The sequence below is a fragment of the Hydra viridissima genome, unplaced genomic scaffold (genome assembly GCF_058129835.1).
Source record: "Hydra viridissima isolate aposymbiotic clone 2 unplaced genomic scaffold, HvirCarnegie_v1 scaffold_9, whole genome shotgun sequence".
Lineage (NCBI taxonomy): Eukaryota > Metazoa > Cnidaria > Hydrozoa > Anthoathecata > Hydridae > Hydra > Hydra viridissima.
Genome location: NW_028324308.1, coordinates 11,849,708 through 11,875,922, shown reverse-complemented (window position 1 = coordinate 11,875,922; position 26,215 = coordinate 11,849,708). Strand labels below are relative to the sequence as shown.

Sequence of the window (26,215 nt, the reverse complement as noted above, 5' to 3'; positions counted from 1 at the left end):
GCCTAGTAGCAGATTGCAGCATCTGAGTGGGTTGCTCAGAAAGTTTGATGCTAGTGTAACAAAAGATCAGCTTTAAACGGAATTATCGGACTTTGCAAGGAAATGGGAAAGTTTCGAAATAACTCTTGAAGATGAATATAACTTGATATTTGACACGGAAGTATCTCACTGTGTCTCGGACAACATGTAACAATGTAAATCCGAAGAATCTGAAACTGTCTTTACAATCCCAGAAGTGGAAAACAGTGACAGCCACAGAAATAAATGCAAATCTTGCAAAAAATGTATTTTTTGTTGTTATTTTGTCCTCCAGAAGTTTAACTTGCATAGTCTTGCGTATTCAAATTTGTTTCTGGCTTAAAAAGTTGTGCTGACATAATCCTCATCACAAGTTGCTTGCGAAAGGTCATTTTCGAAATTGAAACATATTTTGAACAGATTAAGAAATTTGATGAGCCAGTCAAGTTTACAGTCAATCATGCTGATGTCTTGTGAAAAAGACGTTCTTCCGAGAATTAATAACGATGCAATAATTGATGTCTTGGCATCGACTAGTCAAACGATGAAAAAGTTGCTATACTAGTTAATATTGAATAGCGATGGTGTCTACTATTTCTAGACTCCAACTAACAGCAGTGTTTTAGAAATATTTATTTTTATCAATATTTAGGCAGAGAAGATTAAATTTTTTTTTTTTATACTTTAAATAATAATAAACAATAATTTTATAAAACGCTAATTATCACGTTGATGGGCTCAGTGACGCAACAGCATTTAAACTACCACTATAAGTTAATATAATGTTTTTTGACCCACTTTTTTTTAGTAATGATGAAAAGTTTACATTAAAATATATAATTTCTAAAACAATCTCGCCTTAAAGCCTATTTTTATTGTGATAATTAAACTTTTTTAGCTTTTAGTTCAGTGACGCAACCTAATTTTTACAGATGTGTATGTGATAAAAAAACACTTGAATTATTTTTAAAGACTAAAGGTGTTTTCACTCAAGACATATATAATGTCAAAGATTCTTTCTAAACAAAAATATGGATATGTTTTGTTTAAAATATTGCAATAACTTGCCCTCAAATTTTACTCACTTTTTCGAATAATAAAAAGAAAAAACAGTTGCTAACATTCATCAAATTTATCTACTCGGTTCAAATATTTTCTACTCAAAATATATTTTAACAATAATTTTAAGGTGTTTAAACTACAATTAAAGAAAAAAATCTTTTGAAAAAAGAAATTTTTAAACACAAAATTTCCATCGTGGAAATAGCCATATGTGTGTGTATATATATATATATATATATACATATATATATATATATAAAATTTATGCAACATACAATGAAGTGGGCTGCCTTGACCAATTTTCCCGGGCCGGTTTTTCAAGCCAGTCCAACCCTGATGGCAAAGCCCCTTAATGATCTGAGGGGAAAAGTTTAGATATAAAACCTGTATTTACATGTGGTTAAAGATGTAAATATAAATATTTTAATATAATACTATCATAGCAAAATAAAAAAATGATATTATAAAAAACTGTCTAACTCGCACAAATAAGAAATGTAAAATTGAGAAAAAAACTTTATTAATATAAATATCAAACAAATATAAACTAAAGATAAGTTTGTATCACTTATAAGAAATTAGACATATTCAACAATTGAATTTAAGTTGAACTTAAAACTTGAAACTAGTTTTCTACATATATCAAAAGTTTTCAGATAGCCAAACATTAGCATTATTTGCAAAGTAACTTGTACTCTTAATTTTTATTTCTATGTAAATCTACAAGTTTAACACATTTAACATTTAGTCACATTTTCCTTTCCTGCCCTGTTTTTTCAGAACTGAAAATCCTATTTATTCCATCTATTAAATACTTTTCACAAAAAATTTCTGTTTCTATCTTTCACAAAATTAGTTATTTAGTACTAAAATAATGAAGAGCTTGACTTAATGTTTGATTATGTAAGAGGTGCAAGCATAAACTTGCATTTCATATGTTGAATTTGCTGTAACACATAATATATCACTTTTGAATTACGATCAATTCTTTAGACAATATCAGCAACTTTTAATAAATATAGATAGTGACTGCAATGGGTCTTGCCAAACATTGGTCTGTTCTCCTTAAATTAAAACAAGTTACATGACATAAATTTTTAATAAATACTGAACCAAACTAATAATAACAAGTAAAATGAAAGATGATAAAAAGACAACAATTCCAATAATTAATTGCTGTTGTATTAATTGTAAAAATGTAAAATGTTTGTATTATGTTTAGTAAACCTGTTATACTTTGCTTATATATACTAATATATTCATACAAACATACATATACATTTACATATATATATATATATATATATATATATATATATATATATATATATATATATATATATATATATATATATATATATATATATATATATATATATAAACAGGGTGTCTGCCAATATTTTAAGTTGGATTTCCCTGGCTTTTCCCTGATATTTACCTATTTATCGTTTAGAAAAATGCTCTTCAACTGTAAAATATAAACAATAAAACAACCCACATTAAATATATCAAAGGAAGTTCATAAAACTATCTGCCAAATAAACTTTTAGATTACGTGTACTATATACAACTTATTTAAGTTATATAAGTTTGATAGAGTCATCTTCCCTGATTTTTCTAAAATTTAACCTAATTTCCCTGATAATCCCCTGATTTTTTTGAAGATATCCGAATTCCCTGACATTTCCTTGATTTGGCAGACATCCTGTATATATTTATATGCAGATCTTGCGTATAAAGACCACTTAGCAACAATGCAACATAACATAATAAGAATTTAATTTGATCTAAAGTTATTAGTCACAACAACAAGGCTAAATAAAATTGACAAAGTATGTATTATGAATTTAGCAATTAGTATGTAACATAACAATGTTTTGTTACATATGCTATGTTATTATTAACAATAACATAAGTTATTTTTAACATATTTATCTTAACTAAAACTACTTGATTACTCACAAACTTAATCAAGTTATGATCAAGGTTTTGTGTTTAAATAATCGCTATTAATAAATGTTTAAAGAATCGCTATTATTTAAAAAATTGTAGAATTTTACAAAAAACTTCAAATATTTAAAGAAACACCACCAAAAATTTATGCACCCGAAAAACGCAGGTAGTCCAATTTTGTTTTACGCGGAGATTGCAGATATGCCAATTTTGTTTTTGGCGGAGATTGCAGATATGCCAAATTTGTTTTCCGCGGAGATTGCAGATAGTCCGATTTTGCGCGGAGCCATCGTGATGGGTTTTTTTTCTAACTTTTGAATCAATTTTCTATATCTATTTTCTATGTACCTGCCAAATTTTATTAAAAAATAATGTCCCGCTCATATTCTATTTTTGCACGCAGTAAAGGTACCAAATATTCTTCTGTTGTAGAAGTTGGGGTGGGGGGGGGGGGGGATTCACGATTATGAGCCTTTTGTATATTTGACTTTTTTATTCATTAAGAAATTGTTTTTTTAGAAAAATGAAACTTTATTTAAAATATTAATGATTTTTTAAAAATATTCAAAACATGATTTACACACACACACAAAACCATATTCTGCTATTAGTTGAATAAAAATATAACCGAGGCAAATTAATGCGCTAAAAACTTAACAATGAAGTTCTGTTATAAAACCACCGTAAGCCGAACGCTAATTTTTTAAGTTGGTTGCAGTTTTCTTAAGCATTCCTTATAATGAATTTTTGTCACTTAAATAGGCATAACTTTTAGCAGAATCATTAGTTTTTTATAAAATTTCACCATTGTAATACTGATTTAAAGCTCTTTACAATGATGTATAATAATTATATATTTGAATAGTTTAAAAATTTTGCACACGTACCTACTAGATAGTGTATACGGAAAATTTTTTGAAGCCAGTTTTGGCCTCCCAAGATGGCGGCGCACAGTGACTCAAAACAGCAAAAAAATGGTAATAAACCCCTCACAACTTTTCTATAAGTTAAGTGCCCTTTTTTAAATAATATTAAATTGCAATAATTTTTTATTTCAAAAGTATAAATAATTGTTTCATAAAACTTTTATTTTGTATTTTATAGTTAAAAGAAGTAAAAAAATTTGATATTATTTTCAAAGAAATCTGAAAAATGTGAGATTTTTATTTAACTAAAATAGAGTATTTTTAATTTAAATAAAAGTGCATATTTATTTTAAAGATAATCTTTTGGCTCTATATATTTCAACTTTACTCAAAAGTAAAAAAAAGTCTAATTTTTTTGTTAAAATTTAAAGACTTTTCTAAAAAAAAGGTTGCAAGTAATTGTATTTTTTCTGTTTATATATCAGCTAAAAAAATGTTCCACCGAGTTCCAAAAATATATACATTTTTTCTAGTTAATTAACATTTCTACTTTTAAATTATAAAGGGATTACTGCGGTCTCCTGCGGTATTGGAAGTTATTAAAGAAATAAAAATGTTGATAAACACTTAAAAACCTCGTTTTCCGCCATTTTTAAAAGTATTTATTATTTGATAGGTACAACATGTTTGAAAAAGCTTGACTGAACAACTTTAGTATTTCCTGTAATATAAAGTTAACTTAGTAAAATAGTATTATTACAGGATGTAACAATGTGACAATTGTTAAAGCCATTACAAAATAAAATTTTAAACAGTGTAAAGTAAAAAAATATATAATGTAATTTAAAATGTTTCTGATTTATTAGTTTTATTATATTGATGGTTCTTAAAAACAATAACAATGAAAAGATTAGATCTTATCCCAAAGATACGTGAACTAGGAGTGGATAAATTAAGATTATGGAAGGATTTACTTAATGAAATAAAAAATACTGAAGAAATTCGCAAAGAAAACTTAAATAAAGGTTGCTTTAGTTATATTTATTTCAAAGGTGAAGAGAAAACTAACACAATGTGGACGAAATTATGATACATTTATACAAAAAGAAAATCGTTGGCTTCAAAGAAACCTTATGAACAATAAAAATTGTCATTTTGGTTCTGGAAGGCCCCATAAGCAATGGAATGTTCTTGGAGAGCAAAGCAAAAGAAAAAAAATAAAAGAACTCGCCACTGAACATCATGAAGCTCTATTTTTAGCTTCTGCAAAAAGTGTAAATGCTGCTGGAGAAAAAAAAAAAGCTTCTTTTTTAAAAAACAATATGTCAAATCTTTTAGAGATAGAAAAAGTTGATAAAACTTTGGATAAAACCTTTCCCATCATTATGAGTGTAGAGGAAGCTCTTGCATTAAAAATGAACACTGATCTCAGCGATAAACAATATCAAATGATCAGAAACTCAGCTCTTGTTCACAATGTACATATTTATCCTACCTTGCACGATATTTTGGTGGAAAAATTGAAATGTTATCCTGAGAATATACATTTTTCTGAAATTTCTGCAAAGTGTACTCTTCAAAGCATGTTAGATCACACTGTGAGTAGAATAACTGAAATGATTGATATGCCTAATTGTGGTCAAGGTAACGAAATATTTGGAGTTTTATATGGAAAGATTGGTTTTGATGGAGCATCAAGCCAAAGTGTTTATAAACAGAAATACTTTGAAACAAGCATCACAAGTATAGAACTTAAGAGTGAAGAAAATCTTTTTAGTACAGCTTTTGTGCCTTTATTGCTCAAAGTAAAAGATGGCGAAATTTGGAAAAATGGAAATCCTTCAAGTTGTCACTTTTGTAGACCTCTTCATCTACAATATAAAAAAGAGAGTCCAATTTTATCCAGAGAAGAAGAATCAGATCTAAAAAATCAAATAAATACCTTAAAGACGTTTTGCAAAGTTTTTGATATTGCAGGAAGAAAGGTGACCTTTAATATCAGCTATAGAGTTGATCTTACAATGTTTGATAATAAAGTAGTTAATGCACTTACAGAGACAAAATCCACTCAATCCTGCAATGTTTGCAATGCTAAACCCAACGAAATGAACAATATTGATTTATTAAAAGCAAAAACTGAGAATGAGTCAGCCTTGGGGCTTGGAATTTCAGCTTTGCATTGCTGGATAAAATGCTTGGAATTTATTCTTCATTTGAGTTATAAAATTGAAATTAAAAAGTATAAGCCAAAAACAATTGAGGAAAAATTATCTGTAGACTTAAAAAAAAAACAGATTCAGGAACTCTTCAGGGAACGGTTAAGCTTATATGTTGACATGCCTAAAACTGGGTCTGGAAATACCAATGACGGCAATACTGCCAGAAGAGCATTTAAAAATAGTAAAGCTTTTTCTGAAATTACTAAAGTTGATTGTGATATAATTGAAAGATTGCATAATATTCTCATAACCATATCTTGTGGATATTCTATTAATATCAATGAATTAGATTTATACTGCACTGAAACAGCTAAACGTATAGTGAGTTTGTACAACTGGTATGTTATGCCTCCCACTGTACATAAACTGCTGCTTCATAGTTCTTCCATATCACATAAATTACCTTTACCAGTCGGGGTATATTCGGAAGATGCACTGGAGAGTTTAAATAAACAGATAAGAAATTCTAGACTTAAGCACACGGCAAAAATTTCAAGGTTAAATACAATGATGAATCAGATGCACTACCTTCTAGTAAGATCAGATCCAAAAGTATCAAGCATATCTTTTAGAAAACATAAGAGCTATCGAGGAAAACCGTTACCAGATGAAGTTATTAAATTAATTGTAATGTAAATAATAAAATGAATGTAATAAATTCAGTTTTTTTTTCTCTATGTATCAACCTCCTTTAAAAACCATTTTTATAAAAATATCAAGTAGAGTAATATATCAAGATAATGTGTTTGTCTTGAAGATTCTAAAACTTGAAAAAAAAAATTTTTGTACGCGTATAGTCACCTTAAACGCGCGTATACGCGCATAAGCGCGCGTTATACGCGTCGAAGCTACGCATAAAAAAAAATTTATTAATAAATTTGAAATCTTTGACCCAAAAATTATTATTTTGATATATAACATTATTGATTTACGATTTATGTCAAATTTTATTTAATTTTTACCGTTTTTTGATCGTTCTGAGTCACTGTGCGGCGGAATTAAGGAATGGTGATATGAAAATTAAGAAACTGATGATAATCAAGTTTTATATCTTAAGCTCAAATATTGATAAATATGTAATTTTCTGATAAGAATCTAGTTTTTTTGTTTAACATAAGATTTTTTTCATAAAAATAACGGAATATTACATATTTACATAAATTTCAAATATATAAATTTTTTTTATTTAACAAAACATAATCTTACAATAAATTATTCTATATTAACTTTCTGTTTTTCGTTTTTTAGAATAAATATAATAAAATAAAAATTCTCAGTAAAAACTAAGTACAAAGTTTAATTTTAATTTGCTTAAATTTAGTTTGTTTAATAATAGTGAAGATAAAGTATTTGTTATCTTGTGCAGAAATCTCAAGTTTCAAATAGTTAGCATTTGTTATATAATTTATGTACCTTTTAGTTCTTAACTACTCAATGCTGTGTGCTAGAAGGTTAATAACACAACAGCATGAAAACCCACACAAAAAAAACCCACTGAACACAGCAATCAAGAGGTACATTCAATCCACCTCTATCCAAGTTTTTGCGTAGTCTCTGTACAACTGAGAATAAAATGCAATGTCAGTCATTAATTCATTTTCACTGATATCATCTTTTCTTGTAACAGCCTGCAATATAAAACAGAGCCATTTTCGTACTCAGTGGCAAAGATGCTCCTTGTTCAGGCAATTGATTAATAATGTCACAAGATTCTTTACTTCTAAAATAGCAGCATTTTTGACATAAATGCTTAATATCAGTATTGTAATCTGAAACATCAACTTTTAATTCCAATAACAGTTTAGCTTTCTCAATGTTTAATTTTTCAACAACATTTTGAACAGTTATAAAATATGTTCCGCTTGAACCTTGTCTAAACTTACTGAATCTTTTTCAATGTAATCTGTTGAGAACTTTCCTAGCATAATGTAAATGAAATTGTATTTTAACAAATATTTAGACGTCTCTACTAACCCATAACAAATATGCTAAATTGAAGTACCTGTATCTCTAGTTAAGGATCTTATTCTATGTCTTTACCACTCACTTTAAGAACCATATCTCCGAAACCAAGTAAATGTTGCAAATTTATGTCTTCTTCTGAAATAACTCTTTTATGAGAATCTAAAAATAAAGTATTACTGTAAATTTCTTTTATACTTACAGTTTTCCAGAATTTAGTAGCCTTTTCTAGAAAACAAATGGTTTCATTTATATTATAAGGGTGGATAATATTTGAATAAGTTTTGGGAACAGCTATAGTTTCATCACAAACTACTTCTAAGCAGTGTACTTTGTCTTTCAATGGCTTTTGGATATATAGCTACAAAATTTAGTCTAGATAATTTAATTAGCTGATCTTTTTCGAAAATTAAAAATACATTAACGGTCACTCCATTTAGCAGTCATATTTTGATCACTTTTAAAATGTAATTCCTGTGTTTTTTCTGTTATCCAGTTATTTCTGATATTTTTTAGTAGATGAACATAGTCAAAAATAACAGAAATAACTTTTCCATTGCTAGAATTGAATGAATTAATTACATAGCTCAAATAAAAAGAAGCATCCAAATGACAGTCAGGTATCACTTTGCACAAATAGGATGGTCCACCCTTAAAACATTTAACCATGATACCCAAAACAGTATTTGCTAACAACTCAGGATTAATTTGAGCTTTTCCAAATAGAGAACCACCATGGTAGAGAAGAACAGACTTTACATGAACCTCAATTACCAATAGTATACAATCTCTCTGATTCTTCTCTATATTTGAAAATATAGTGCTGATAAAATTAGTATCTGAAACATTCTTCTTCCTAGATGTAATTTTTGTCAGTGTTTTTACACTTGGAAGTTTAAAATCTTTTCTTAACTGATTGTATAGACTTCGAGATGTTGAAAAATAAGAATACGATCTGATAAATGTTTCTGTATTATAAATTTTTTTACCTACTTCTGATGCATTCATAGATGCAATATGATCTTGTAATATCAATTTTTGATGATCAACTTCAATGTTGTTCAGATAGCGAATTGTTTCTTCCACTCTTGACCAAAAATCAAGAGTGGTAATATGGTTTTTAGATAATGAAGAAATAAAGCAGCGAACACCAGCATGAAAACTTTCAAATTTAAAATTGCTTGAGATATGAACAGCAAACATAGATATGCAGTTAACATAAAAGAAATTTGATTGAATGTGCAAAACTTCATTTGTAACAAAAGTTGTTACAGAACAAACAAAGACATGATTTTTATTATTTTCAAACAAAGAAATAACGTAAACAAATTGCTTTTTAAATATTGTGAAAACTTCTATCAGACTTTTCATTTCTGATAGAAGACAAAACTTTAGTAGTGGACCTTGGTTTTAAAGGGTAAGTTGGTATAATATTAGATGGAAAAGAAAAGACATCAGAACATTAAAAATAAATTTAAACATTAAAAATAAATTAATCGCATAATAAAAGTAGAATTTCACAAAAACTTACACAGTGACAATCATAAAGCAAAGTTTTAAGAGATGTAGCATTTTGGTAAATTGATTATGTAATGTATTAACATATTTACATGTACATATACAAATATATACAAAGATAAAAGTTACAGAGGTAAAGAATGAAGTTAAGTGAAACTATCCAAGTAGAAATGATGGAGTGAAAACAAACGAGTATTAATGAACAAACGCGCGTCATAAAGTGCAACTATAAAGACAAAAAAGAAAGAAGGAAAATCTATATATCTCAATAGGAATTGGTGTCAATGACCTTATTATTTAAAAAACAATGCCACAAACATTTATATCAAATTACAAATTATAACATAGCATTTTTGTGTATAAACTATTATTTAAATATCACTATTGAAGAATGGAAAATGCTGAATAAGAATCAAACTTGAATGAAGTTTTTGAAACCAAACTGCTTCTCTACCAGATAACTCAAAGCTTTTTAAATAATATTGCCAGATGTAAGCACCTAAACACACTCACAACTGTACCATTTCAATTTTGTAACATACTTGAACTTTCTTACTATAAGTCTGGAAAGTATTCAGTCTAAACAATTTGCTTCAGGATGTTAAAAAAAGTCAATATTGACTGCATTTTATAGTTAAAGTCAACTGATGATAACCTATTCACTGTAAATATTGGATGTCCCAATAACAATGTTAATCAAAGATCTTTAAAACAAGCATCCTTAAAGATTATAAAGGAACTGCATAATATGTTAACAAAATGAAACAGTTAATATCTACTCTTCTGAAAAGGTTAGGGAATAAGACTGCAATAGAACACTTTAAATAAACTGAAATCAAGAATATACCCAGCTAGCCAGCCCATAAGGTACCCAGGTGGGTCCCAATTGGGCCGCAGGACTGGGCCCGTACGGGTAATCCAGACCCAGTTGGTATTAATGGAATACCCAGTTGGAATTCAGCTGGGATAAACCACATGGATCCCACAATTATCCCAGGTATTATAGGTATAATGATCATATTTGTTATTTTTATATTTATTATTATTACTATTATTACTATTATTATTATTATTATTATTATTATTATTATTATTATTATTATTATTATTATTATTATTATTATTATTATTATTATTATTATTATTATTATTATTATTATTATTATCACTATGTCACATTACTAAGTCCTGTAGCTATATTTCTGGCAGATAGGATACATTTTATTAATGGCAACAATAACACTGCCAAAAATAATTGATAAAATTGATAAAAGTTAACTATATGTAAGAGTCTATTTAAAAAAAAAGCAATTGCAAGTCGTAAATTAAGAAGTTTTCAAAAAATGCACCAATACTATTATATAGCATACAAATGATGCAAGTTGCAATACTGCATCACTGCAAGTCATAACTGATTGAAAATATACCAAGAAATACACGAGAATGCTTACAGGTAATAACAATTAGTTAACTAAATTTTCAACGAGCATAACTGAATTAAACAAATAAGAGTATTTGAAATCAGATCCTGTGTGGTATAAGGCAAAATATATTTACAGGCTGGACAAACCAGTATAATGTATACAGTGCTTGAAAAACAGATCACATCGAGTACTTTTTTCAATAAATCATAACTTAGTCCATGGCAAACAGTTTTTAAAATCTTAACTGATGCTAGATCAAATAACATTGCTTACTGTTTAACATTTGTAAATGCATCATCAGAAACTTGTATTACATTATTGACTTCTGTTGCATTCTTCCATTTCGGTTTTCGGCTCCCTTCCCCACGATCCCGTGAATTTCCAAACCACGTAGAAAGTTACTTCTCAAGCATCTCCTTGCTTGTGTCCTTAGTGGCAAAGTTTTGTTTAGCAGCACCTAAATACATATAAAACAATTTTGCTGATGCCCCAGTATACATGTTAAATTATTATTATTATTATTATTATTATTATTATTATTATTATTATTATTATTATTATTATTATTATTACACCATTTAGCAAGTATTACCTTTCTAGGCTATATGTTGTGATCTAAATAACTCAAAATTAATATGTTACTGTTAAATGTAGGCATACGAATTTGAAGTGAATACTTACTAAATAAAATCTGAAAGTGTTGCAGTGCTCAAAATTTGATTTTGCTTTGTTGGCCAATCAAGTTACACTGTCGCGCTTGCTTAGATGTCATTAAATAGGCCATGTTTTGCTTGATAAATTGTGTCAAGCCGCCTCCACCATTACTGACAAGAACTAGGAAAGACATTGTTACCTTCAAGTTCTACAATCGAACCAAGAATTGGCCAGAGAGAAATGTTTCAATTGTTAAATAATGGAATACTATCAATATTTATGTGAGTTATAAGCTGTATAATATCAGATGAAATTGAAGATTTATTTAGGAGCAAAGAAAATCAGTTTTTTAATCCTATATAAAAATAATCACCACCAGCTACAGAAGCAATAATAATGTTTCAATCAGTTCTAAGAAGTGTTCAAGCATCTTTAAGCAAACATAAATTTGATTTTTGAAAATTCAAAAGCAAATTATTTATAGCACTATGAGATATGTTAAATACAATCATCCATTGCTTTAATTCATCTGATACATTTTCATTCACTTTTGTTATGCAATTGTTGCCATCAATATCATCACTGTCTAAATCATCATGCAAACAAGCTTTCCATTCGATGTTATCACTAGATTCTTCAAAACTAATAATAGAGTTAGTAAAAGGTAAATTTATATTGTCATCCGACCAGCATTAATTTTCACGAATTTTAAGAGAAGACTTGGGTAACAAAGTATTTTTGACAATTGGACATGATTTAGAAGAATTATTAGAATTATTTAGAAAAATTATTAACAACTTATATGTTGCTTTCTCGCGGCGAACGCAACGTTTCAACTCTACATTTTCTCTTCTAATAAAAACTCTCATCCACAAAAAATTCGCCATCAATAGACATTTCTATAATTCGATTGCGCAACTAATTTCTCAGCTTGAAAAAGAGGCCAGTAAGGACAAAAATGTAAACAGATAAAAACTCTTTCTCGAAATTATAAAATTAAAAACATAATTTCACTCCAAAAGATGTCTCATTCCAACCCAAGCATTTTCAGACCAAACGAAGTGAAAAAAGGTGGAAGAGGGATGTATTGCTGTATTCCACTGTGCGGAAGTTCGTTTTATAATAACAATATGGAAAAGACTAACATTGCTCTATTTTCTTTCCCAATTAAGAAAAACAAATTTGATGTTTACAGAGCTTGGTGTAGCGAAATATTTAAATATAAACGTAAAGGAGGTGCTGATAAATTTGAAATAATGAAACACACGAAAGTGTGTGAATTTCACTATAGGCATGAGGAAATAAAAGTTAGTTCAGGATGCGGTAAAAAAAACTTTAAAATCAGGGAATGACGTTCCTAGCATTTTTTCATTCAAGACATCAAAAGATAAGTTACTTAGAAAATCTCAATGCAAAAAGTTAAAATATCCAGAGTTTACAACTAATATTGATACTGAAACTCATACAATAATCGATTCTACCAAAAACTTAGATTGTGAAAATTGTAAACTTTTATCATCCGAAAAAACAATCATAGAAAAAAAAATAGAAGTATGTCATAAAAGTTACAGAAGCTTGAAGAATATAAAACTTTAAAAATAATAAACGACCAGCTAAATAATAATATTTTTAGCTAACAAAATTTTGAAAAAGAAAAAATAGTTTGCCGCTATTTGTTTACATTTTTGTCCTTACTGACCTCTTTTTCAAGCGGAGAAATTAGTTGCGCAATCGAATTAGAGAAATGTCTATTTACGCTTTACAAATCAACTTAAATATGCCAATAAAAATACCGCTCAAAGAATTAAGCATGGGAATTTCGGCCTTCGAAATCGACGAAATTAAACGAAATTCGTGTTTCAATTTCGTATCGAAATTTATATTGAATTTCGAAAGACGAAATTTTTAAACATTACAAATTCACGAATTTCCAAATTAAAACTTGTTTAATTTCGTGTCAATTTCGTTACTTTTAATGACCCGAAATTATACGAAATTTTTTCGCGAAATTAAACAATCCAAAAAATCGAAATTTCGTTCTCAATTTCGATCCGAAATTGAAACACGAATTTCGTTTAATTTCGTCGATTTCGAAGGCCGAAATTCCCATGCTTACAAAGAATATCATAGGATTTTAAGGAAACGGCGCACAATGAGTCTAAATTGCGAAAAAGTGGCCAAAACTTTTTTCCGATTTTTTTTTAACAGAAAGTGAACTTTGTGCAATCTTTTTACTTTAAACAGATGTAAACTGTATTTAACCCTTAGAGCGCGACGAGCCACGATCGTGGCTATACCGTCAGAGCGCGAAGAGCCACGATCGTGGCTTTAAAAGTGGTCCTTGAAACTATGACTTTTTACAGCAAAATACCGCTGTTCGTTCATTAAAAATGGTAGCATTGAATAGAGCACATTTTTTTCTATCTTTTGGTATATTGTCTTTATATATTTGGCATTAAAAATGAGCGACAGTGAAGAAAGTTGTATGGATGTTGAAAGTTGTAAAGATTATTTTCCAGTGAAAGTAATTTCTAAAAGACGAACATCAAGAGAGATTGAAATGGCTAGAAGTACAATTGTCTCATACCCACTTCCTCAACATACTGCAAATAACAATCCATTATATGGTCACAATCTTGTGAAAGTTAGTGCAGGAAAAAAAATAAAATGTGTAGCTGGGCACCAAACTCGAGTGCGCACAAGTTGGCAGTGTCAGTTATGTGGTGTTGGACTGTGTCCAGCCTGTTTTTCTAATTATCACATAAAAGCTGTGCATTAAAATCATTAAACTGCTTTTAATCTTTTAAACCTACAAAAAAAATAAAGTTCAAAAATAGTTGTTTTCTTGTTTGTTTTTTGTTATGTTTTTTGCCGTTTTTTTTTAGTTGAATTTTTCTGAACGGCGTTTAAATTTTATCGAGCGCTCAAAGGGTTAAACTCAATATAGAGTCGTTTTCTGTAAAGAAAATTTATAGCTTTGTTTTCATAAAATATTAATTGCAAAGAGTGCATCTAGAAGATTATACAGGTGTTTTTTCTTTGTTGTTGATTAAATATGAAAAGATTAGAACTTATAAGCGTAATTCAAGAAGTTGGTGTTAATCATGCGAATTTGCAAGCCGTTTTAGAAACTGAAGCAAAAAATAAATTGCTAACCAATGAAGAACTGTCTGATGCAGAACTCTCAGAAAAAATTAGACTTTTTATTTATAAATTTCGGGTTAAATATGCAAAGCATAATCGTAATTTTAAAAGATTAGTTAAACAAGAAGTGGCCTGGTTAGAGGGTGAGTTGTTTGAGAATCAAAATACTAAACTTGATTCAACTTTAAAAACTGGACGACCAGAAAAAGAATGGATAGAGTGTTCATTAAGAACAAAAAGGAGGAAAGTTTCAAGGTAGTTTCTAGTTTAGAATTGCTATTTTTGTTTTTAAAAGTCACTGATTAAATACATAATTTTTAATAAAAATATACACCCACAGTTCCACACTTGTGTGGTTAAGGCAGTTTTCCATAGTATCAATTTTTGAAATTATCATAATGGAAATAGTTTATCAAATAATGATGTTGTTTATTTTTATTTTAGTTTGGCTAAAACTCATACAACTGAAGAATTAGCAGAAGCTGCTGTTGTACGTGCAAAATCAAGTCCTGGAAAATCTGATTTGGGAAAAAATGTTAAAATGTTTTCTAAAGATCTACTAGGCCAAACTTACCAATCTGATAATTATCATCCAATTATGATGTCTGCTGATCAAGCTTTATCACTTAAAATTCAATGTGATTTGAGTGATTTACAATACCAGATTATTCGAAACTCATCTCTGATGCAAAATGCTGACATTTATCCCCCATTAAAAGCAATCCTAAAATCAAAAGCAGATTGTTATCCAGAGGGTTTGCATATTACAGAAACGTCTGCGAAGTGTAGTTTGCAGAACATGGTTAACCATACCTTGCTTCGAATTTTGAAACTAAATTCTGAGCAGCTTCAAAATTTAGATGAAACAGTTACACATGGAGTATTCAATTTGAAATGTGGCATGGATGGTGCATCTTCACAAAGTATTTATAATCAAAGGTTTGATGATACTGATCTTACTACTGGAGTGCAGAATGAACAGTCAGTATTTCAAACTGCAATAGTTCCTTTGAAATTAAAAATTGGGGGTTCAAACATCTGGAATAATCCTAAACCATCCAGCCCTCATTTTTGTAGACCTCTTGAACTACAATACCTAAAGGAAACAAATGAACTCATTGCAGCAGAAGAAATAAATCTTAGAAAACAAATTGAAAATCTGCAAGACTATATTTTAGATCTAGATCTTCTCAGTAGTAAAAAGCACTGTTCCATAAAAATTAAAATTGTTGTTGACTTGACTATGTTGGATGGCAAGTTAGTAAATGCTATCATGTTTTCGAATTCATCACAATCGTGCAATATTTGTTTTGCAAAACCGAGTGAGATGAACAATCTAGTAAAAATCAGAATGTTTACTCCAAATAAAAAATCTCTTACTATGGGACTATCTACTTTACATTGTTGGATTAGACTTTTTGAGTATGTGCTACACTTAGGATATAAAATGAAAATTAAAAAGTATCAGGCTAGATCAAAAGAACATAAGCTTTCTGTTATTGAGCAAAAAAATGAAATTCAGAATAGGTTTAGAAGCGAGCTCAGCCTTGTTGTCGATATGCCAAAGCATGGCTATGGTTCCTCAAACACAGGTAACACAGCCAGAAGAGCATTTGACAATGCAGATACTTTTGCAGACATTACAGGAGTTGATGTTAAAATAATTGTTAGATTGAGAAATATAATGAAGGCTGTGTGCAGTGGATACCACCTTGATTTGGGGGCCTTCAAAAAATATTGTTTAGCTACTTCTGAAATAATAATTAAAAAATATAACTGGTACATAATGCCACCTACAGTGCACAAGCTATTAGAGCATGGTTATCAAATTTCTGATTGCTTTGAACTCCCAATAGGTATTTACTCAGAAGAGGCACAGGAAGCACAAAACAAATACATTCGAAATGCAAGACTAAACCATACATGTAAAATTTCTAGAAAAAATGCAATGGAAAACCAATATCATTATCTGCTGTTACGTAGTGATCCAATAGTATCATCATTCATCTTCAAAAAAACTAAATCTATTAGTGCTGTTAACTTAGATTCTGAAGTTTTAAACCTTTTGCTTGATGAACAATAAATATTTTTTAAAAATAATTTTTACTATATTACTAAATGTTGCAAATATTGGTTTATACATGTGTGTATGTGTGTATATATATTTGAGATCTTTTAAGGTATATATATAAACTTTAAAAGATCTCAAGTTATAAAAATGCTGAAATGAAGTCTTGCATTTGCTGTTCTCACCCCTCCCCCCCCCCGGGCTTTTTCTAATGTCTTTTTTTGAAACAATTGACATAAAACCAAAATGGAGCAAATTCGAGCAGCTAAAAAATTATTTGTTTTATACCCAATACGTTCATAATAATGTGATAGAAATTTAGGAGGAGTGAAAAGTGGACATTTTAAGCTTTATCACTTTTTGTAACCGGGGAAATACATATTTTAAAAATTTTACTCCTTTCTTCAAAAACCCAAAATCTAAAGCTAAAAAATCGAGTTATTACTTCTTTTTTGATTAAAACCATATTAACAATAATATATGAAAATGAAATTTTAAAAAAGTTTACAAATGTTGTATAATAATATAAAAATTGTCTTATTTAAAAAAATACAAAAATTCGTGAATTATTTTGGAAATTTTTATTTTATTTTTTAAGCGCAATAAATCACTCCCAAAACATATAAAGGACGTATTAAAAATTCTGCAAAATATTTTTTTCAGCTATTGGATAAATATTCTTTCTAAATTATAAAAAATATTTATATATTGGAATACTTTTAAAAAACGACTTTTGGTCACATTTTTGAGATTTGGATTCATAGTGCGGCGTAATGTTCACTCTTTGTAAATGCTTTCGCGCGTAGTGTAATTACAGTATCTCAGACAACTCAAAACCAATGTTTTCAACTTAGGGTGGATTTTAAGAACCAACTTAAGTCAAGTTCGACTTGAAATCTCAAGTCCGACTTTGTCAAGTCAGATTTGAAAATTTGACTTATGGCGAATGCGTAAACAAGACTTGAAAATTTCAAGTTTGTGATTGAGTAAGTCGAACTTGAAAAATAATCAAGGCGTTGAATTCAGAGCGTTTATCAGAAAATGCACTTAGCAATCAATAGCGGTAATGCATTTTTTAACGGAAAAAACCTTTTGCTGAAACAAATGCGCATAATGAAATTTGTATAACATACAATCAATATATAAATTATATGACAATATAAATAATATTTTCACTACAGGTAATAGTTTGGTTAATCATAACACTTTTACAATTTTAAAGCTGTAAAAAGGAAAATATAACAAATAAATGTTTTATTATAGGCAGTTTTTTGTTTGCTGCCTATTCTGTTTCTTTTTAGTAAAATGAAAGTTTCGTCGCAAATATTTATGATCGGAATTGCTCATCATATAAAAGAATAAAAATTTCAAAATGCATATCCACTATCGACTTTTTGCTTACTTTTTATATATTTGTAAAATGAACTCTAAAAGACGAGTTTTCAGTCAGCAAGAAAAATCACTTCTGATCAATATAATTAAAGACTACAAAGACATCGAAGAAAAGAAGACGGATAATGTCTCCCTTAAAAAAAAAACTTTTGTGGGAAGAAATAACGCAATTATTCAACAGCCAAACTTGTGTGGGAAGAAATAACGCAATTATTCAACAGCCAAACTTTTGTGGGAAGAAATAACGCAATTATTCAACAGCCATCGGAGCTAAAAGAGATCAAAAAGAACTAAAGAAATGCTGGATGAACTCAAAGCAAAAAGCAAAACAATTGTTGGTTTGTAAGTAAAATAAAAAAAAAATGTAAAGATTATTTTTATAGGCAAACACCCAGTAAACATAAGACATGTTTTAGACATCTAAAAGTCTTGTGCACATTTAATAAACGTTACTTATACTGAAAAACGTTATTAAAATATGAATTATAGGACAATGATTTTCTGGCCCAAACTGTATGGTTACCAGTAAAGTTTATACAGTGCAGGACTTCTCTCTGTCTTACTCAAGCACGAACTTGAAATTTTCAAGTCTTGACTTTTAATAAATATTTTCTTGTCGATATTGCTTTTAAGTTACAGTTGAATCCCGTTAACTCGGACCCTGGAGAAGACTTTTATTAACTCGGACGGAATTTCAATTCCCCTTGAACATTCTCTATCACCTTACAGTAAAATCATCCGCTTAAGTCGTACCCTGGTTAAGTCGGACCATTCGCTATCTCGTACTGTTTTTTGGGGTCCCTTAGGCAAAAAACTTCGCTTAACTAGGACTTTTATTTTGAATTTGCATATAAGTAAGTATAATAACAAAACTTCCAATGTTTCAATCAAAATTCCAAACTCTAAACGCTCCAAAATAAAATACTTTTGCGTCAAATATAATTAAACGTACCTAAACACTTTCCACGGAGAGCTTTCAATTAAGTTAAGCTTCGATTAAATTCTATTTGTTAATAACTATTACATTAAAAATTTAAAAATATCAATTAAAGTTCAAAACTTAGAACGTTCGAAAATTAATTTCTTTTGCGTCGTTTCAAATAGCATTGAATGCTTCTAAGCTGTTTGAAAAATAATTGTGCGAGTCACTGAAACAAACATCAATTTTGGACTTTTTTCGTTTATAGTATATATTATATATACAAAAATATATATTCCATATAAGATTATATTGTTTAATATATATGTACGTAATATTTATATATCGAGGAACATTCGATAAGTCTCGAAATCTCAATAAGTCGGACATTTTCAAAAAGTCCGACTTAACGAGAGCTTTGGTTAATTCGGACATTCGCTAAGTCAGACAAAAAATATATACCCCTTCAGAGTCCGAGTTAACGGGTTTTTCTTACCGGTTCTTTGGATTTTTCTTACCGATTCTTTGGATTTTAGTGAAAGAAAAGAGCTAAACAAAACTGGCGGAGGTCCAAGTCAAATTCCTGTTCCGCCACAGAAAATTGTAAGCGTTCTGCAGATATTACCACCAAAGTCATTTGATCCTATTTTGGCACCTTTTGGGGATGATGCTACACTGCAATGTAATTTTATTTATCTTTTTTTTTTATATTTTAATGAAAATTAAGGTTTTTTACAAATACTGACAAAACTAATTATTTTAAACAAACTTGGTTTTCTCAATGCTAAAACTATATATAATTATATTTAGTTTATATATATATATATATATATATATATATATATATATATATATATATATATATATATATATATATATATATATATATATATATATATATATATATATACACACACACATATATATACACACATATATATCATTTATATTTATAGGTATTCCGATCGAGTCAATGGAGATCATATATGGAGACAGAGCTTCTGATATTATTGGGCCTCTCATAGAAACAGAAAAGAAAACTTTTAGTGAACCATTGATACCATCTGGTTCATTAACGCATGAAAAAAAACAATACTCAACATTAAAAAAGGTATCTCTCTCTAAAAAAAAATGAAAAAAAGCAATATAATGAAATTCATGATCTTGATAAAGAACTAATGCATAAACAAATAGAAATAGCTAACATAAAAATAAACTCACTCCAACAAATGCAACAATACAAACAAAAAGAACATGAAATTAAAATGGAAATTTACCAAAAAAAATTGTCACAGTTATAAGTATTCAAAAAAAACACAACAGAATTATTCTATTTGAGGACAATTATTTTCAAACAACATTAGAGCTAGTTTTTTTTTTTGAACATTTTAATTTATTACTTTATTTCTCAGTGATATTGTTTTTTGATATATAATACTAATTTGAAATATAAAATGTATTTTTTTTTTTGAAATACAGTACAATCTCTCTAATTCGAACTTCATGAGGAAAAAATAATGTTCGAATTAGAGAGATTTTCGAATTATAGAAAGCTGATTTTTTTTCCAATATTCTGGTCAAACTACAAATAGAAATTAAAAAACAAGAAATAGTGATTCTAAGGCCTAAATGCAATAGAGATTATGTGTTTTAAACTTTTTTTTTTAAAAAAAAAAGTCAGCACACCTATCCAAAAATGGTCCCAACCTCAATTTTGAGTACCCAAAAAACAACCGATGGGGCATTAATCTGCAAGGTCTCAGATATCACCAGTTGTAAAAATTAAAATCTAATCTCTATAGCCAAAGGAGAAAAACACATTTAAAGTTTATAGCATTTTGCGCTACTCATCGCACTTGGAGCCTTGTCGTAAATCTATTTTTTTTTTTTTTCACTTTTGGGTTATGGAGTTTTTAAAATATATCAAAAACTCTTCACATATATGTGTTGGCTATAACCTGACAAAAAATCAGCTCTTTAACACTAGTGGTTTGTGTACAGAGACCTAAAGTATAGGGTATGGCACTAAAAGCCTCTTTAAAAAGAGACAATGGATGCTTTACGTTTTTATTCTAACCTTATTATCGACTATGGAAGTTTCAAAATTTAATAGAATGAAGCCTTGGCATTTATCTTTCAGGCAAAAAAATAGAAGCAAGATATCTTTTATCTGTGCAAAGATATAGCTCTTAAAGTAGGAATCTCGCCTTTGAAAAAATGGCCAAAATATAGCAGCTTTTTGTGGTTTTTATGCTTTTTAAAGATTCAAAGTTACATCAAATAACTAATTTAGTAACAACATCATGTGACTAGTGGATATGGGGTTCTATGGTTGTTAGACTTCACATTTGTGTGTACTTTGTCTGCAAAAAGAGTCCTTTTTTTTGTCCAAGTTTGTATAAAATATGGGGAAGAAAACACATAGTTAGAGGAATTTTTTCTAATTATTCTGAATTTAAAACACATAAATAATCTCTTTATATTTTAGTTGTTAAATCCACAGGTTTGCTTTGTTGTTTTTGTTTAAAATTATTGAACAAATATTGGATATAATAAAAACTTTTTTTCATATTGTAAAAATTGCTTTAGAATTGTAAATTCAAAATTAATTGGTAATTCATAAAATAATTTCAAAGTTAATGCTAGAATCAAGTTTTTTTTATTTTAATCAAATATGTATAACCTTGTTGTGCTTTTTTTCTTGTAATGAAGTATCTCCTAAAATCTTTCATTGCTTTGGCCAAGTTTTTTTTGACTATTTAAAAATTGTTTTTTGGGTACTCAAAATTGAGGTTGGGACCATTTTTGGATAGGTGTGTGTGTGTGTGTGTTTGTGTGTGTGTGTGTGTGTGTGTGTGTGTGTGTGTGTGTGTGTGTGTGTGTGTGTGTGTGTGTGTGTGTGTGTGTGTGTGTACTTATATCTTTAATTTTTATAGCTATGGAGAAATGGTTATAAAACCTTTTTATCATTCTAAAATTATGGTGAGTTAAAAATGCGTTTTTACTGGAAAATATATGTTATTAAGTTGTTGAATTACATTAATATTTTTTTAAATTTCGTTATAGAAACAGTTATAAAAGATCAAGACAAATCTTATGGGTGCAATTATTCCACTGGTACCTGCGAAATTACCAAAAGAACTGACCATTGCTATTTATTGTATTTTTCTAAATGTTCAAGTTAAACAACCTAGCACTTTATTATTTGTTATTTTTATTGTTGTTTATTAAATAAGCGTCCTCGTTGCTTAGGCGACTAGTTAAATTAGATTTGTAGGGTTATTTTTTCAAGAATTATCTGTTTAAGTAAAATTTGAAAAATAATTATTTTTACATTTTTACTTAAACACATATTTTTTGAAAAATAACCCTGCTAATATAAATATGAAATCTTTACTCAAATAATTCAATAAAACCTAAATAAAATATGAAATCAACTAAAAAAACTATCAACTAATCTATTAACTAAAACTATAGTTTTAGTTAATAGTTAAGTTAATAGTTTTATTAGTTGATTTCATGTTAGGATTAGCAAGTTTTAGTAGGAAACTTAGTAGGATTAGCAAGTTTTAGTATACTAAAACTTGCTAATTCTACTAAGTTTCCTACTAAAACTTGCTAATCCTACTAAGTTTCCTACTAAAACTTGCTAATCCTACTAAGTTCCTAGTAAGTACTCGTCAGGAACTTACTAAGTTTTAGTAGGAAACTTATTGAGTACTTAACAGGATTAGCCGGTTTTTTTTTCTCGGGAAGACTATTTCCTGTTATGTTTTTTAAAACTTATAAAGCTAGGATCACCCTTATAATATATATATATATATATATATATATATATATATATATATATATATATATATATATATATATATATATATATATATTAGGGATCGCTACTGCACAGTATACTAAAAATTTATTGTATAGTTTACCGTGTAGTATACCGTAAAGTATACTGTAAAGTAGTCCAAAAAAATTCACAAATAAAAGTAAATAGGTATACAAATCTGTAAGGGTCTGCGTCTCGGAATCGTTTTCTCGAAATGAACCGGGAAAAGCGTAACGAGGCTTAGCAATTCTAAACTATTTTAAGATTTTTTCCAGGCGAAAAATCTCCTTAAGTTCTCAACCGCTCCATTAAGAAAAGACGACATTCCATCCCATATTGTCTTATAAAGCGCAAGTCAAGCAAGGCAAGACTGAGTCAGTGTTTGAAGTACAAATCCAGAGATCCAAAGCAACTTCGAGGTGACTTGGATATTATGAAACTTCTGGCAAGGATGAATCTTCTATTCAGCTTTGATGAGGCAAGACCTTTCAAGGAGTTTATGCACTACTTAGATCCAAAGCTGAAAATCAAGGCTGCCACAACTTATTCTAGGTACAAGCTGCCTTTGTTGTATGACAATGTCAAAACGGCTGTGGATAAAGTTTTGGAAACTGATCTACTGGAAAGTCCGGGAATGGCTCTGAGCACGGACATTTTGACTTCAAGGAACTTTGATCCATACCAATCATTGTCTGTTCGTTATATTGACAAGGAGTGGACCCTGAACAAGTTTGTCGTTTCTGTCAGTCCGTTCAGGGAGAGGCACACAGCAGACAACATTGCCAAAAAGATCGACAAGTAAGTTAAATTACAAAATGTACTTTTTTACATGAGTAAGGTTAATTGTGTTCAACAGTTAAAGTGATATGCCTGATCTCACCATTATGCACGTTTATAATCAGTGCAAAGAAAAGTTATTTTAGTGCTTGTATTAGACACAAATTACCATACTGTGACAATACTAGACATTTCAGTTTGCTATAATTTTTTGTTACTTTTTTTGTTACTTTTTTAGGTCGTAACTCATGACAATGCTGCCAATGTCAAAGTTGCAATTCCAAAGTGCACCTTTATTGATGAGTCTTTGCTTTGTGTGGACCATACCTTGAATTTGGCCATCAAGGACACTGTCGATGCCACCACAACAGTAGATCATGCAATCACTTGTGCTCAAAGGCTAGCAGAAAAGACGCACAAGAGTCATTTGGCGAATGAAAGAATCAAGGCCGAAATTGCAGCTATGAACAGGGACATTCGTCTTGCCATGGAAACCGATTCAAAGGAAAATGTTACAGAGTTGGTCAACAAAAAATTCATCACTGCCAACAACACTCGCTGGAATTCTACATACATGTGTGTGCAGAGTGTCTTTGACATGAAAGAACCTCTTTTGGCAATAATAGCAAGGCCAGGCATTGACCCAGCAGATGTTGCATCTCTTGTGCCCTCTGAATTGGAGTTTAAAATCTTTGAGGAACTGTTGCCTACTCTCAAACTGTTGGGAAAGACATCTGAGAGACTTAGTGCAGATAAAAAGCCAACTCTACACATCGTTGTTGGTGGTCTCCACAATTTGCAGCACCACATCAACAGGGTTGAATTGGTCTAAGATGATTTGTCAGACACAAGGAAATCTTTTTTAAGAACTTTTTCAGCCAAGCTTGATAAAAGGTTTCCCAATGCTGGCGCTCATACCATGTTTCTTGGTGTTGGTCATCTCCTTAATCCTTACTACAAGGGTGTGGCATCCAAAAAATTTGGAACCTATGATAAAACCTACAAGTACTTGTTCCAAAGTATAGGTTCCAAATTTTTTGAAAACCACACCAATCATCATAAATGGCTCAACAAAATCATGGATCAACCAACAGCCACTGCAAACTTGGAGGAGGAAACAGATTCGTCGGCTCAAGACGTAATTGAATTTCATTCTCAACTCACAGCAATTTCGGACAAGTCCGACATTGCCAAGGAATGGGATGTCTACAAGAATATGCATCCCTGGCCAATGAAAGAGGCCCAGGATAATGTTCTTGGGTTTTGGAAAAAACATGAAATGACTTTACCTCTTTTGGCTGAAGCGGCACGGCGTTACCTGGCAATTCCAGCATCTTCGGCCACTTCCGAGAGGGCCTTCTCTGCAGGAGGAAACATAGTCACACACAAAAGGACCAAGCTTCAGCCGGAAAATGTTGAAAAGTTGCTCTATATCCAACAGAACTATGACTTTGTTCAAATCAAGTCCTGGAAACTGACCTCAGAAGATGACAAAAATCCTGGTAGGGCATTCACAAAAATTCTAAAGAGAGATCTTAACTTTATCTTTGCCTTTAGTAAAATCTTAAATTTTGCCACTTCCATTTATTGCTTCTATGTTTTTTGTTTTAACTTTAAACTTTTAAATTCTTTTCAAACTGAAATTTTACTCAGTTTAAAAAAATTTTGTAAATTTCCTTCCAGATTTGTTGTCTCAAGAGAGTGATCAAGCCAATGTTGTTGAATCAGATGATGTGGTTGAGATTCAGCTTAATCCAAGACTGCCAAGTCAGCCGATGTCACGAGCAAGTACGGCCTCCTCTAGAATCTCTACTGCTACAACATCTCATGTACCAGGTATTACACCACTAATCACCAGTTCAAGGAGTTCTGCTCCAGCTCCTTTTGCTGGACCATCCAAAGCTCCAACTGATGCACCTTCAACTAGTGACACAAGTAAATGAATTGTTTGACAAAGTTTGTAATTAAAAACTTTTATTTATTGCCAATAAAATTTAGTTAATTGCATTACAGTACAACAATCACAAATAAAAAAAATGAAACACATGCAAATTTTCATTTCAATTTTTATTTGTCTTGTTAAGTCTCGGTAAATAGTTTAACTACGATAAAGTAACCAAAACAATTGTAATGGCCGAGCGCCCCAGCAGAATACTAAATTTCACATTAAGGATTAACTAGTATGTCTCGTTATGTCTCGTTATGTCCCGTTAAAAAGATGTAAATTCCGGGAAATTGTGAAGCTCTTATTTTGTCCGGGACATCTCGTCTCGTCTCGGTATCGTCCCGGATTTCGAGTGAAAATTGAAAATTGTCTCGATATTCATCGCTAATCGGGACAAAGCTTTTAGGATCGTCTCGTCTCGTCTCGATTTAAAAAAATAACGAGACGCAGACCCTTACTAATCTG

General features: G+C 29.8%; 3 protein-coding genes and 1 long non-coding RNA gene across 7 annotated transcripts; 3 read left to right on the top strand and 1 right to left on the bottom strand.

The window, feature by feature from the left end:
* Nucleotides 1–7,375: 7,375 nt before the first annotated feature.
* LOC149884062 (uncharacterized) lies at nt 7,376–13,226 on the bottom strand. 4 transcript variants are annotated; one of them, XR_016455283.1, is made up of 5 exons: nt 11,704–13,226; nt 11,296–11,479; nt 8,121–8,242; nt 8,002–8,036; nt 7,377–7,838 (listed from the first exon to the last, which is right to left on the bottom strand). It is a non-coding gene; the product is annotated as an uncharacterized LOC149884062 (long non-coding RNA). The 4 variants fall into 4 exon arrangements; XR_016455282.1 differs by having other exon boundaries at nt 7,376–7,838; nt 8,002–8,242; XR_016455280.1 differs by having other exon boundaries at nt 7,377–8,036.
* Nucleotides 13,227–14,618: 1,392 nt separating this feature from the next.
* On the top strand, nt 14,619–17,051 carry LOC149884061 (uncharacterized). Its single transcript, XM_090099129.1, has 2 exons — nt 14,619–15,075; nt 15,265–17,051. The coding sequence occupies exons 1-2, from the start codon at nt 14,732–14,734 to the stop codon at nt 16,901–16,903; spliced, it is 1,983 nt and encodes a 660-aa protein (XP_089955255.1). The 5' UTR covers nt 14,619–14,731; the 3' UTR covers nt 16,904–17,051.
* A 1,527-nt stretch (nt 17,052–18,578) lies between these two features.
* On the top strand, nt 18,579–22,400 carry LOC149884060 (uncharacterized). Its single transcript, XM_090098681.1, has 4 exons — nt 18,579–18,622; nt 19,670–19,881; nt 20,156–20,310; nt 22,266–22,400. Exons 1-4 carry the CDS (start codon nt 18,579–18,581, stop codon nt 22,275–22,277), a joined length of 423 nt encoding a protein of 140 aa, XP_089954807.1. The 3' UTR covers nt 22,278–22,400.
* A 2,600-nt stretch (nt 22,401–25,000) lies between these two features.
* Nucleotides 25,001–25,948, top strand: LOC149884059 (uncharacterized). Its single transcript, XM_090099247.1, has 2 exons — nt 25,001–25,307; nt 25,489–25,948. The coding sequence occupies exons 1-2, from the start codon at nt 25,022–25,024 to the stop codon at nt 25,746–25,748; spliced, it is 546 nt and encodes a 181-aa protein (XP_089955373.1). The 5' UTR covers nt 25,001–25,021; the 3' UTR covers nt 25,749–25,948.
* Nucleotides 25,949–26,215: the final 267 nt, after the last annotated feature.

What these genes read in the sequence shown, in the direction of transcription:
- LOC149884060 (XM_090098681.1), top strand. Translation starts at nt 18,579, where the DNA reads ATGCTGGATGAACTCAAAGCAAAAAGCAAAACAATTGTTGGTTT. An exon ending in AGCAAAACAATTGTTGGTTT is followed by an intron (nt 18,623 to 19,669) that starts GTAAGTAAAATA and finishes ATACCCCTTCAG; the next exon opens with AGTCCGAGTTAACGGGTTTT. An exon ending in GGATGATGCTACACTGCAAT is followed by an intron (nt 19,882 to 20,155) that starts GTAATTTTATTT and finishes TTATATTTATAG; the next exon opens with GTATTCCGATCGAGTCAATG.
- LOC149884059 (XM_090099247.1), top strand. Translation starts at nt 25,022, where the DNA reads ATGCATCCCTGGCCAATGAAAGAGGCCCAGGATAATGTTCTTGGGTTT. An exon ending in AGAAGATGACAAAAATCCTG is followed by an intron (nt 25,308 to 25,488) that starts GTAGGGCATTCA and finishes ATTTCCTTCCAG; the next exon opens with ATTTGTTGTCTCAAGAGAGT.
- LOC149884061 (XM_090099129.1), top strand. Translation starts at nt 14,732, where the DNA reads ATGAAAAGATTAGAACTTATAAGCGTAATTCAAGAAGTTGGTGTTAAT. An exon ending in AAAAGGAGGAAAGTTTCAAG is followed by an intron (nt 15,076 to 15,264) that starts GTAGTTTCTAGT and finishes TTTTTATTTTAG; the next exon opens with TTTGGCTAAAACTCATACAA.